The sequence below is a fragment of the Artemia sp. Qi Xiang Cuo genome, chromosome 2 (assembly GCF_049724085.1).
Source record: "Artemia sp. Qi Xiang Cuo chromosome 2, ASM4972408v1, whole genome shotgun sequence".
NCBI classification, from domain to species: domain Eukaryota; kingdom Metazoa; phylum Arthropoda; class Branchiopoda; order Anostraca; family Artemiidae; genus Artemia; species Artemia sp. Qi Xiang Cuo.
Window position 1 is genome coordinate 3930764 of NC_142795.1, and position 14855 is coordinate 3945618.

Here is a 14855-nt window from a genome sequence, read left to right on the forward strand (position 1 = left end):
TAAAGGATTACTTGCAGATTGGCTAAAGGAAAAAATCCTACCTCTTACTGACTTGAAGCAATTCGGGAACCAAAAATCCACCTCTACTTCCCATTACCTCGTTTCTCTTATTGATCACATCGGGAAAATCCTTGAAAAGCCTAATTCGTGGCTAAATTTAATTTCCAACGACCTTCAGAAAGCATTCGACCTTGTTAACCACAATATTTTAATTGAGAAACTTGTCAACGAGTTCAATATTGATCCCTTACAGGTGAAATTAGTTGCCTCCTTCTTAACAAATAGATCGTAAGTTGTCAAAAACCAAAATCATTATTCAAATCCTCTCCCTGTCAACAATGGCATACCCCAAGGTACTCTCCTAGGTCCCCTCCGTTTTTCAGTAATTATCAACAGCCTCGCAAATGAATTTTCCTGACGGATGGAATTTTTTTGATGACTCACGGGTTTTTGAAATTTGATTAAGAATTTTAATAAGCGACCCTATGAGCATCCTCAATGATATTGGAGACGAGGCCTTGGACTTAGACATGACAGTAAACCCCTCTAAGTCCATGATAATGCCCATTTGTTTCCTCAAATCCTCGCCCTATTTTCTTAATCCTATCCCTCCTGAAATTTCTGTGTCCTCATTTAAACTACTTGGCGTCACAATTTCTTCAAATTTAAAGTGGGATATCCACGTTAAAGACATCATCCATAGAGATAATGCGTCTATCACCCTCCTTAAGCTCCTAAATAAATTCAGCGTCCCCCCTTCCCACTCCTTAAGAATTTACACGTCTTTTGTCCGCCCGCATCTAGAATAGGCTTGTCCAGTTTGGCACCCTGGTATCTCTCGCGAAGAATTGGAAAAAATCGAATCAATTCAAAAAAGGGCCTTGCGAATAATTTTCAAAGAAGGCAAGGTGCCATACTCTCTGCTCCTAAAAAATACTAGTCTGAAAACCCTGGAGCAAAGGAGGGTTTCGTTGTGCCTCCGTTTTGCAAAAAATGCCATAACAAACCCTCATCAGGCAAGTATTTTCCCCAAACGTCACTCCCCATCCAGATTACGGCCGCCTCGAGCTGTTTCTGAGCCCATCCCTGCTTTGTCCCCCATTCACTGCGTTACTTCCAGATGCGAAAGAACTTTTGTCCGCTTCATTACAAAAAAAAATGAATAAAATGTCTCAATAGTTTCTTTTTTTCCCCTCTTTTTTGTTTATTAGCTGATGGTACTGCCCAGGTTCTTGCACTCATTTGCTTGCCCCCCCTCTTTTTCTTTTAGTTCCCCCTGTATTTTTTTATATTTTATTTTTTGTTCTTTTTGCGTTTTTTTTGTCCCCTCCCCCTTTCTTGGCCAGTTTTTGTTGCTTTTAACTCTTTTATTGATTTTATGCCCGTTCTAATTCTTTTCTGATTTGTATTTGTTTAAGTTTAGTTTGACCAGTTTTTATATTTTTTATTTTTTAATTGACTTTTTACAGTTTTAATTATTGACTTTTAAATGATTGTTCATTATGATTTTTCTATTTCGTTGTTGTTCTTTGCATTTTTATTCATTTACTGTAGTTAAATTATTGACACTTTCTTAGTATCCCTTTTAATTAAATGTATTTATGTCTCGCTCTTTTTTTTGTGTATTTTTGTTTATTCTCCCCCCCCCCTTTTTTATGCCCGTTCATATTCTTTTTCGGATTTGTATTTGTTTAAGGTTAGTTTGACCAGTTTTTATCTTTTTTATTTTTTAATTGACTTTTTGGAGTTTTAAATATTGACTTTTAAATGATTGTTCATTATAATTTTTCTATTTCGTTGTTGTTCTTTGCATTTTGGCAAGTTTTAGAGCAACTATTTATATTGTTAACTCAAAGGTTAAAAATTGGCCCTTAGTGGGCTTGTGATAGCGATCTTTTTGAAATAAATATCTTATTTTGTGTTTGGCAACACTTTACATTTTTTCCGTTTAATAGTAAAGAGTAATTAATTATATTTGTGTAGTTGGTAGACATACTGAGGTAAAAGTCTTTGAACTAAGTTCCAGACAGGACAACGATATCAAAGCTTGGAAAAATGCCAGGTTTAGTCAAATACTAGATACAGTTGATAGTTTTTTTTTGCCAACACTAGCGCCAGTTTCCCCTCTTGTAAGTTGCCCTTACTCTTTGATTCGACCCTTATTATCCTTGTTAGATGCAATCAATGCTAATATTTTAGTTCCTTTTGTGCTATTGATAAAAAATAATTAATTATCATTAATGATAACTGTCTTCTTGAATGCATCCTTGATTTTTCTTCGTATTTTTTTTGACAATATGCGATGATTGGTATTAAAATCATTGATTATAATTGACATTATGATATTTCTTCTTTCTTTATGCTTCTGCTTCAGGTCCTTTATTAACCACGCGTATATGGCTCATGTATCATACATGTGGGGAATTACATACATACCAACAAGATCTCTTAGTTATTAATAGCTAAATAAATTTCAACCCTCATCTTAGTTATAATATACCCCTTCCCCCAAAAAAATTTTTACTACCCTTTGCCTTCCCAACCATTACTAGTATTTTTACATATTAATACTTATTTAATCATTACTTAGTGCTATTTAGTACTAATCCAAAACTCAAATTGTTCATTTTATAGTACGTTCGAGCATTGCAAGATCACTTATCCGACAAGTCCAATTACTTATCCTTAGCGTTTTAAGACACGTAAATGACGTTACATTCAAATTTACTAATTGAAACACCCCGGATTAGTTGTTGGATATGTTACACCTGCTAACCCTGGAAAATGAGGATGACTTAGTATGTGTGACGTCATGTATAAACAAAAATTCAGTCTTTTCAAAGATGGAAAAAATTTGTGACATTATATTCAAAGGACAATAGGGAAAGTATTTGGGAAATGTGATACACCTTAAGGAGTTTCTAAATAAACTATGCTTATAGTTGGACACAAGTGATTAATGTTGTTATTCACCCAGTTGCCTATAGCGTTTCACTTGAAGAGTTGCCAGGATAAGGAATGTTCGTACGCACTCTTAGAAAAAAAGGAAAACCTACCTTCAACCACTCCCAATTCAGCTTTTTCGAGGGCGTCCACGTCAGAAAGTATTAAAGGATGGGTGAGGTCGTTATATTTGACTTTCTTGAAGGAAAGGTCAATTGGTCGCTGAATAAATCGCCGATAACCACCATATAAGCAATAAGACCTTTAAGTAAAACATTATTATGTAAATCATGGTTATAATGATGACAACACCGTATTGATTGCAACGTAGACTTGAAGCTAAAAAATAAAGGAAAGAAAAACTCGATACAAGGTTGTACGAAACCTAAAACAATATATATGTGGGAATATAGTACTAATTTCTTGGTTTTAATTTTGGCTTGAATGCAATAATTAAATTTATGACGAAAAAAAATATAGCCAAAAAAAGGCTCGTTGCGTATTGTGGACGCAAAAAAAAATTATAGCCAAAACGGGGAAAATTCTTTGCGTACTTTGGAGAAACAAAGACTCAATAGAAATAAGGGAATGATCCCGGGGAGGATATTTTGAGCTAGCAGGCGCATTCTAGAAATTGCTGAGAAAGAAAGACCTTTGAAAGATTTTGAAGCTGGGGAAATTTTAAGACTAGGACTGAACAATACAGCTCTTGGTTCTATAGGCTGATGATGGTTTATGAGTTTAATACTCAATTTTGTTGATTGATGTTTTGCAGCAACCCTTGTTGGATTTTGTGCAAACAAATTATAAATGTTTTCCATTGCGTATTCAGCTTCATGAGCTAGACGAAGATACCATTGTAGATGGTATATCATATTATTATAAATCATATTATAATTTAGTTTCTTTTTCAAAACATTATAAAAATTGAATAAATGCGTGTCATGCATATACTCAGTACGAAATCTTATTGGACACTTAATTGGACAAAAGTAACTCTTCAATTGACCCATTTAAATCTTTTTTTCGCTTTTTTTTCAAAAAATTTTTTTTTACCTCATTGATATCTTTTTTTTTTTAATTCCACGTTTTTGTCAATTTTATATCTTTTTCTTTTCCCCAATTCTTTTCCGGTTGATGATGATGAAACTGAGGTTGATGAAACTCATGGTGATTATCTACTTCTGTATAATAACAGGGTTGACTGCAGGGTAAGATTTCAAGATGAAACTGTGACGTGATGCTGTAGATCGGGTAGCATAAAACTTTCAATTCTCAATTACAATAGACAAGACATTAGCGAGGGGTGATCTAGAGCCCCAGCAAAGCAAGGGCCATCAAAGCCCGCGAATCCCCTTTTTAATGTTATTAATTATACAGGTAAACAATTCGCAACATATTTTCTTCATTCAATATATACAAAATTCATCAAGCTAATATTACCCATCAAAAGTTACGGCCAGAGAAAATTTGCCAATTTTCGAAAAAGGGGGGACCACCCCCAAACCGTCAAGTGATCTTAATGAGAATCGTATCATCAGATTCAGCATATTAGAAAACCTTACTGTATATGTTTCCAGCTCCTATATACAAAAATGTGGAGTTTTGCATTTTTTGCTAGAAGAATGATCACGGATCCGTTTTTGTTTTTTTTCAGGGGTGATCGTATCGAGCCAGTAATCTTAGAGGGTCGGTAGAGGGCTCAATTTGATCGGAAATCAAAAGTCCAAGTGGCATTTTTAAGTGATCAAAAATATTGGAGGGCACCTAACCCCCCTCCCGCGCCTAGTTGAAAAGTCCAGTAACTATGCCTTTGCGGGTAACATGACCATCCACAGCCCCTGGGGAAAGGTGTGTAAGTAGTGAAATTCGCCCATTGTTTACGTATAGTATTTCTTATTTGGAAGTACATAAGATATTTTTCGGGGGGAGGGGGATTTTCTGTTAGGGATATTTTTCACGAGGATAATTTTCCGTGGCGAGAAAAGCTTCCAGGGAAGAACTTTCCAAGCGAAATTTTGCATTGGGAGAATTTACCATAATTCCTTTTTCATAGTTTCAGTCATCAGAGTTTTTATTCGATAATACATACACAATCCAATCACAACACTCCTAATCCCCCTCGAAAGGCTCCATGGCCAGGGATACAAGGGGGAATGAGAAAAAAAATACAATATATCCAAACAACCATAAAAAAGAAATCAATCGCCAAACAACATATACAATTAAAAAAAGACCGTACCTGAGGCCTTGGAGTCATAGCGCAGAAAAGACCACCATAAAACAAAACTAAAAACTCAGGGAACGTCAACTCCACAAAAAAAAACAACAAAAAACTATTCCGTTTGATTCTTAACTAAATGGTCCTTAAGAATCCTCTTGAAAGTGTGGCATTTCTGTACTGAAGAAGGCAGAAAGTTCCAAACCTGATGACAAGCGATGAGGGGATTGAAATCTGACCGCACAGTGGGAGTAGGAGGAATGCAGATATTATGTGACGAACGAAGGTTATATGGAGCTGAATCAGAAATAAACTGAGGAGTTTTTTGAAGAGATTTTGGAACATTGCCATGAAGCTGATGAAAAACAAAAGAAGCACAAGAAAGAAGGTTGATAGACTGTATATTTAGAAGCGGTTTTGGTCAAGAACGGTTGGTGTCCATAACCAGACGCCGTGCTTTGTTATACATGACATAAAGCGACCGCAATGTAGAAGGAAAAGTAGACATCCATACTATGGGGCAATAAGAGACATATGACTGGACAAGGCAGAAAAAAAAGCTTCAGAATAGATCCAGGAAAGGTGTGTTTGAGTTTTCGAATGACACCCAAACTCCGTGAGACCTTAACCCTAATCATGGCTATATTGTGTCTAAACGAAAGGTTCTCATCAAGCAGGATACCAAGATACCGGACCAACCGATTCTTTGGTCTACACAAGGAGCACCTGAAGCTGTGTCAGTTGAGAAAAAGCTACACCAATTCGAGAAAAAATAAGAAAATGTGACTTGGCAACATTCAAGGCCAAGTAATTCGCATCAAACCATGAAACTACTCTCTCGAATATTGCCACCAGGTTAGACCTGATATCGCATTCCGTCTTCCCTAGAGCCCCAATAGTACTGTCGTCAGCAAAAGCAACGAGGCAATCTTCATTAGAAGTAGCATTGGGACACGAAGGGACATCCGGATGACACAGATTGCAGCATACTAGAGGACTGGTGTTTTTGACTACTGAAATCAGATCATTGACGTAAATCAGAAATAAAACGGGGCCAAGAACAGATCCCTGGGGGACGCCATATTCTACTTCAGAAGGGCTCCGGAAAAGCGGATCAATTGAAATAAGTCTACCAGAAAGATATGATTCAAACCAAGAGAAAGCATTTGATCTTATACCAATATGCGATAGTTTGCAAAGAAGAATCTGATGAGTCAAAGAATCAAAAGCTTTACGAACATCCAAAAATAAAGCTGCCGGGATAAGACCAAAATCTATTGCCGAATGAATGAAATTCAAGAGAGATGCGCAAGCATGCTCTGTAGAGTGATTCGCTCGGAATCCAAACAGGAAATCATGGAAAATTTTTTTTTTTTTACATCCAGAAAACTAAGAAGCCTGGATAGCATAGCCTTCTCAAAAATTTTGCTGAAAACAGATAGAAGAGAAATTGGCCTATAATTAGCAGGATCACTCCGGGACCCACCTTTATACAGCACTATAACTTTACGAAATTCTTTTTATTTGTGTTACTTTCTCTATGCCGACTCAGTTTTACACGTAGAGATGTCAAGGAGAATTGTCTGGGGGAAAATTTTTACCGGGTTAGGATTGTCTAGAGTATATTTCCGTAGGGAGAGGGGGGAATTTCAACGTGGGAAATTCTCCATGGGAGCTTTCCACACGATAAATTCTCCAGAAGTGATTCTGTTCGGGAGTAACTTTCTACTAGAGGGGCGGGGGAGGGTTTTTTTTTGGAAGAATTTTCCACGAGGGGGGATTTCTGGTATGATTAAAAAGAAAGAAAAGAAATTAAAGTCTTTTTCAAATGAAAGTGCGCTAAGATAAAAAAAAATCGGAATCGTCCGCCCATTGTTTACATATAGTATTGGTTATTGGGAAGTATATAGACGTTTTCAGGGGGGGGGGGGTTCTGGTGGGGGGAAGGTTAGGGGGAGGATCTTTTCACGGAGGAATTTTTCATGGGGAAGAGAATTTCCACGAAGAAGGCACTGAATTTCCTAGCATTATTTTAAAAACAATAACAAGTATTTTCAACTGAAAGTAAGGAGCAGCATTAAAACTTAAAACGAACAGAAAATATTACGCATATAAGGGGGGCTGCCTTTCATCAATAGCTCGCTCTTACTTTAAAGTTTTTTTAACTTCTAAAAGAGGCTATTATTCTAATTAAATAACCTTTGTGATTCGAGAGCCATTGTCAGAGAAAAACCTTGTTGTAAACAAAAAATTATATTATTATTAGATAGCTAAAAAAAAGGTTATCATTAGTTAAAAAAAGTAAAATTAATATACAAATTTCTACTACTACTAACAACTCACCGCAGCACCAAGCCGCCTGAGGCCAACACAGCTACGCACGCTCCTCCTCCAGTCCGACCTATTCGAAGCATCCCTTTTTACACCCTCCCACGAAGTTTCCGTTTCCTTTAAATCTTTCTTTTTGACGTCCTCTCACCCAAGACGAGGACAACCTGCTTTCCGTTTAGCCCTAGACGGTTGGCCGAAAAGAACAATCTTCGGCAATCTGTCATCCTTCATCCGCAGAACGTGCCCTAGCCATCTAAACCTTTCTTTCATTATAGCCCTAGAGAGCGGTATTGAACCACATTTTTCGTATAGCCTATTGTTTGAAATACGGTCAGTAAGCCAGGTACCCAGAACAATACTTAAGCAATTTCTCTGGAAAACATCTAGCAATTCTTCATCCGCTTTTCGGAGCGCCCATGCTTCAGAGCCATTAATTATTCATGTATGGTGAGCCAAATTCAAAACCTGCATCAATTCAAAAACGTTCAGAAATTAAATAAAAAAAAGCTTTTTAACTGAAAGTAAGCAGCGACATTAAAACTTAAAACGAGCACAAATTATTCCGAATAGGAAAGGGTCTATCTCCTCCTTAACGCCTTGCTCTTTACGCAAAAGTTTGACTCTTTCTCACAACTCTACTTTTTAATACAATAAAAAACTTCAGCGTAAAGAGCGAGGCGTTGAGGAGGGGACAGTCCCTCTTTACTTTCACTTTTTTTTACCTTTTTACTCCTTACTTTCGGTTAATTTCTTTTTTTTAATTTAATTGAAAGGCAGAATAAGTCATCTGAAAAAAAATTAAACAAGAAAAACGGGTTTTAATTTCTATAAAGCAGTGAATACAAAACATTTAATTAAACACAAATACTCCGAATATTTCGGCCCCACATCCGGGAGCCTTTCTCAACGGAAAAAAAAATTCTTACATAAACATAAAAAACATACTAAACAAAACAAAAGAAAAAATATAAATAAATAGGAAAAGAAAACTCACATATTAAATAAACAAACTCCATTCACTGCCGTATACAATCGAATGTTTAGGCAGTGAATGGAGTTTGTTTATTTAATATGTGAGTTTTCTTTTCCTATTTATTTATATTTTTTCTTTTGTTTTGTTTAGTATGTTTTTTATGTTTATGTAAGAATTTTTTTTTCCGTTGAGAAAGGCTCCGGATATGGGGCCGAAATATTCGGAGTATTTGTGTTTAATTAAATATGTTGTATTCACTGCTTTATAGAAATTAAAACCCGTTTTTCTTGTTTAATTTTTTGTAAATGGAAAGGCAGTGTGGTCTAAGAAATTATTTTCATCTGGAAAAAGTTGTTAATAAACTTGTGTTTATGAACGTAGAAGGCTGCTTCGTGGAGGTTGCTCCTTGGAATACTAGCCTATTATTCAATGATTTTCAAAGTGATGCGTCTACCTAGGAATACAGTATTCTATTCAGGAAGTCGTTGGTGTGCATTACTTACTGACATGAAACATTTTAAGAGCCACAATTATACTGTAAAAATGTTAATGAAAATGAAAAAAAAATAGTAGAAATGTCAGGTTGTTTGTGTATAATACTAAAAATAAAATAGACCCGCAAATAATAATATTATGTATTTTTCTGTTACAGGCACTGCGATTTATTTTTCCCCATCCCCACTATCAAAATAGTTCTAATTCTTTTCCAACCAAGAGGTTGTAAAGTTTGTTTCTATTAATGCTGATATTAACGTTGGGAGTAACTCGGAGCCACAATGGGAACATATCAAAAGAAAATCTCCGAAAAATGATGAAAAAGACGAAATAAAACATTAACAACTTACTTTGCTTTTTTCTTAATATCCTCGAATTTAATACCATCTTTTTCTAACAGCTCCTTATACCATTCACCACACACATTATTTGGGTATATTGTGTCAGCTCCTGGCAGTGGAAGGACAACGTCAAAAATAGTGTAATTATCAATATTTTCCTCCGTTACAACAATGGGAACTTGACGATTTTTCCTCCTTCTCCCCGCTTCTACTTCGTCTGATGAAGCTTCTTCGTCCTTTGTTTCAGCTTTCTCAACTTCAGCTTCCGTTTTTTCTAAAGACGAATAAAAAGCAGATACAACTCACAAGAACAAATATACAACCCTAAAGGATTGTGTAAACCCTAAGTTGTGTAAATTAGTAACCAGTGACGTTTCCATAGTCATTGGTAATAATGAGGCAAGCATTGGCACAAGATCCCTCTTCTTATTCCAGGGTGTATCTTTGGGTTCTGAGGGTGTATGTCAGGGTGTATGAGGGGGGTTTCTGTCAGATTCTCGAGAAAGAACTAAAAAGCTTGTACACAACAAGCACGGGTAAATGTCTCTTAGATGTAAAAGAAATTACCTTCAATTAGCTTGACTCCAAACATCGATGGGACTACATTAACAAATAAAAACGAGTTAAGATTCCCCATAGATTGCGATACTCTGGTTATTGTCTATCTTAACAGCACACACAATATTGAATTACCAGTTACGTTTAAGAAATTCAAGATAAGTTCTATTGGATTTTACGTATTTTTCGAATGCTAAGTCACTAATAGAATGTGAAGTAGTTGTGACCTAAGATACTGACAGTGTCACCTATGGATAAGTAATCGGATTAGCGACCCTCCTTGACTACTAAGGTCCCTGCGTCGGCACTGTAGTGTGTTGCCACAGCAATGTTTAATCTCCGGGTTCCGTGTTACCAAGATAAGGTCTAACCCACTACGCCACTACAGGACAAAAAAAGATATGCTTTTATAAAACAAAACAAACGGCAATTGAGCCGTGTTTATCCACAAGGAAAGCGAATAATTTTCATTACTAAAGAGCGACTCGAACTTCTATATTCCTTCTCTGGAGGATAGTCCTATAGCCACTGTACTATAGTAACTAATCAATGGATCCCAAGTCTAATTCTCATACATATAAATCAAGATACGTCAAAATTTCAAAGAAGTTTATTTTCAAGCTTTTGGAATCTGCAACCGGTCTCGAAAGCAGGCTAGCAACACCATGTCTTGGGTTGAATACCTAGAAGGATATTCAAACTAAATTAAACAAAAGCTTTCGGAGCGATACATATTCAGTCTTTTCTAATGGAGTTAGACTGTTCACGAAAGACAAGCAATTCACAACATATCAGCTATAACTTTAATTCCCAGGAGGCTAAGCTCTTAAGCTCTTTTGATGTTATTATTCTTAAAGATGAAGTCAAGATGACGATGCAGTTCTTTTAGTCGGATTACGAGGAATTCCTTTGTTTCAATACATTAAACTGAACATCCAAGTACAAGATCATTCCCCAATCTTCAAAATATCTACTTGGAAGTGATGAGGAAACATGGGATGTCTATTTTTGAGATGAAGGTCAAGGCTGTTTTATCACCTTCAAACTGCCGTAAAGGCTCTTCTAGGGCGTCCCCCATGGTTCTACCTTGATGAGCACCAGTATTTACCAGATTGTCCCAAGAAACAATGTCACGATTTAAAGAACTACAACTTTGAAGCTCTCAATTACATTATTTATATATTATTTGCTGTCATTAATAATAAAATAATATAAAATACATATTTTATTTGCTTTCATTTATTTTCTAGGCAAATGATGTTCACATATTCAGTCCAGTACTTCTTCTGTTTATGAATGTTCGTCAAAGAGTTTTTCTTCTGTGCAAATGTTCTATTGGAATTTAATTAAATTTTTAAACAATTGTCTAAACCTTCTGCCTCTTCTAGTTTTGATTAATATGGAGACAATTTCGAATAATCTCATCACCGAATCAAATTCCAATCCCTGCAGTGTGTTGCTACACCTGAGTTCGAACTCTGGGTTCCGTAATACCAAGCCATGATAAAACTAACTTCACCATTACAGGACCTTTTGTCACTTTTCACCTTCCAAAAGCTGTGCACTTGTTCAACTTCCACGCCTATCCAAACAATATTTGGAACATAGCTCATTGTTCCAACAGTTCAGGTATGAAGTGCTACTGAATTTAGTGTAACTGAATCTATACCTTCAATGATGAATATAGTACAGGATAATAATTCCAGGATGTCCACCGAGTGTTAACGTTTACGACAGAAAACTCTATATTAATACTCTTTTCTCCTCCTTTCCCCCCTGGCCCTTCCTCAGTTGGATGCTAATTGTATTTTGTTTTGCTTGACCAATTCGCAAGAATATGAGTAAAAACTACACCCAAGCCAAGTGCAGGCTTGGCTTGGGACATATGAAATGGGGGACATATGAATGGGGGCATGGGACATTTATATGAAAAAAGACAAGCCAAAGATTCTGGTTTATTCGATAAAGGCCATTACAAATATAGAAACAGATAAAAGATGCAAGGAGAGCCAAAGAGGAAAAAGATGCAGGGAAAGCAAAGAGAGGCCAGATATGAATACAGACGTAAACTTTCTATGGGATGGGGGCAACATGATGGAAAGGCGCACATGAACTTTGTCTCTTTTTTCAGGGTGGGATGAAATACTGCTTTAAATAAGAAATAGTAAGGGAGGTTACCCAATTTACAGAGAATCAGGAGGAAGCACTTCTGTACATATCCAATTTTTTAAAGGGGGATGATTGCCTTTGTTAGGTGCTATTTACCTTTTTCTGTTTCGGCCTTTTCTGCCTCCTTAATTGGCTTTTCTATTTGTTTAGGCGTATCTCCAGTCTGCGTTTTCTCTTCAGGTTTCATTTCTTCTCCAACTGTTTCAAAAGTTTCCATTTTCTCCCCAGTTTCCTCTGCCTTGACCACATCTTTTTTTGCCTCTGTTTTAGAAACTTCTTCTTTTGCCTATATTGCAATAGAGTCAAGTTCGGTTAAACTGGCAATACTGAACTGAATCACTGGAGAGATTCTGATCCTGATAAATCAGCATCGCTACGCAGATCAATTCCTATTAGTTCCCCTTTGCATCACAATCATCATTGATAATATGAAATATTGATTTATGCAACCAAGCATTTGCACATCTCAACAAACATATTTCGTCAATAAAAAGTGATCCTTTTTATTGTCACCATTCGCACAAAATGAGAGAAGGAACGCAAATAAATAGGTAAAATACCTAAAGCTTGACTTCACAATTTTTAATTTAACCAATTAAAAATTAAATTCAACTTAGCTTAATTTAAATTTAACATAACAGATGGTAGGGTTTTGAATTTAACAGTCGTATGGCAATGGTTCTAAAACGATAATTGAATAATGGTTCTAAAAAATAAATTAAAAACACAACCTCTTGAAATATATATTAGAAGAGAGTCTAAAATATCAAAAGTTAAATAAATAGGGTTATCATTTCTATGGTTTTCAAAGCAAGTTCTTCGAACAATATTTTTATATATATAAATGTTTTAAATGGACAATGGTGGAGGGGCCAGGGGAAAAACGGCCTCCGGGAAAAAGTAGATTAATCAACTTATTAAATAGGAAAACACTAAATATTACGATTTATATTCCCTGGTATCCTCAATGTATCAGGCTAAACTGACATACCATGTCAAGAATAAAAGAGAGGTCAACTCCAATTCTTTAGCCTAAATTTCAAAAGACTTAAACTTAGCTTAACCTACTATTTCTCAGTCCACAACCATTAAGCAAATTGTTGATTCATGCAACCATACACGTTATTTAAATTAACAAAGATATATTTTAATAAAAGTGAAGTTTGTACTTCATTAGTTGCATAAATGACAGAAAGAAAAAACTAAATCAATAGAATATTTAAGGCCAAACTGGCATGCCGTAACATGCCGAACTAAATAAAATATCCAAGTCCGTACCATGCCATAAAGAGAAGCTATTTCTCCTTCTTTATCCTAAATTAGGAAATTTCTTCACTTTGACAAGCACGGGAGCTCTGAAAAGCGGATGAAGATTTGCTAGATGTTTTCCAGAAAAAATTGCCTACGGATTGTTCTGGGTACCCGGCTGACTGACCATATTTCAAACTTATGATACCAAAGAAAAGAAAGGATGTAATAAATGACAAATAAAATAAATTAGGTGAGAAAAATGAGGATTTTGTCAGCCAGTAGGAAAATATCACGACGAAAAAGAAGCAAATATTTCGACAAGGACCTCTGTCAAATCGTCCGCAGTGCTCATAAAAAAGAAAAAACAAAACAAAAATCTAACCTTTTGAAGTGAACTCTACAAGAAAAGAAAAGATACTCAATCAAAAAACCAGCCAGAAATATAAGAAAGACAATTCACCAATTGGATTGGATAAGTATTCTTTGCTTTGCAATAAATTTTGCCTTTCTGAAACCTCGATTTTCATTAAATGTGCGAACACGTTGTCTTAAATTATACTGGGCGAAAATATTGATTGAGTCTTTTAATATTAATTAATTATAAATTGGGGCTAAGGAAATATTTCCTGTTTCTCTATTCATAGCAAAATTTATATTAATATATTTTTTTTTTATCTTAATTGACTCTTTAAAAGATTATGGCAGGTCATTTACAGTAGATATTAAAGTTGCCTCTTCAAAAAGAACCAAATGTATCAGGATTTTCAAAGATATGGAGGGCCAAAGTAGAATCAAAGTTGTCATTTTTATTTTCAAACTTCAGGGACATACCTATTAACATTTTGTGTTCATGGAATCGTTACCCCGGTTGTTGATGGGTTCTATCAATGTAAAATTTCTCACATGAACACGGGACTCTGTAGACACCACTACCCAGTATAGGGTCAGTTTTATCCTTTCCCGAGTTGAAAAAATGCTCAACTTTTTGTTCAGTTTTGAAAGAAACAGAGAAATTATGTTTTTTAAAATTATTCCAAGTTTGTGGCTGAGTTTCGAGATGCATGGTAATGTGGTGAAAGTTTTGTTCTCAATTGAAACAAGGAGGACAGGCTCCCTATTTTCCTGTTTTACCTTTTTAAATCGTCTATCTATAATACTTTCAGTAAGGTTAATTGGGAAGCCATTGCAGAATAGAATATCTTGAACATAATTTAGTTCAGATTTTACAGGATTACGTGAACATATTTTTAGAACTCTGTCGACTAAAGAGATTATTACCCCTCTTTTTACAGAAGAAGGGGGGGGGTGATTTGACAAGAAATTTAGTGGCTTTCTATATATAGAAAATTCAAGGCTAGGAGTATTTTTTACAATTAGAACGCCCAAGAAAGAGAGCTTTCCTGAATATTCCAGTTCTATTGTGAATTGAAGATTCGAATCAAAAGTGGTCAAATGTGCCAAAATGTGTTTTAGAGAGTCCTCTCCATGTTCCCAAACAGGCAGAATATCATCAACGAAGCTAAACCAGAGAGTGTTTCAAGGGAAAACTATTCAAAGCAGATTGTTCTATGAA

At 35.6% G+C, this 14855-nt stretch overlaps 1 protein-coding gene across 1 annotated transcript in view; it reads right to left on the reverse strand.

Annotated features, from left to right (window-relative positions):
* Positions 1 to 14855, reverse strand: part of LOC148954818 (pseudouridylate synthase 7 homolog) — a 36446-nt gene that overhangs the window by 4416 nt on the left and 17175 nt on the right. Inside the window, exons 5-7 of the mRNA XM_089105224.1 lie at positions 12128 to 12317; positions 9314 to 9578; positions 3057 to 3205 (exon numbers count right to left, since the gene is read on the reverse strand). Coding sequence (XP_088961350.1) covers positions 3057 to 3205; positions 9314 to 9578; positions 12128 to 12317 — 604 coding nt within the window. The remainder of the gene's footprint in view (positions 1 to 3056; positions 3206 to 9313; positions 9579 to 12127; positions 12318 to 14855) is intronic.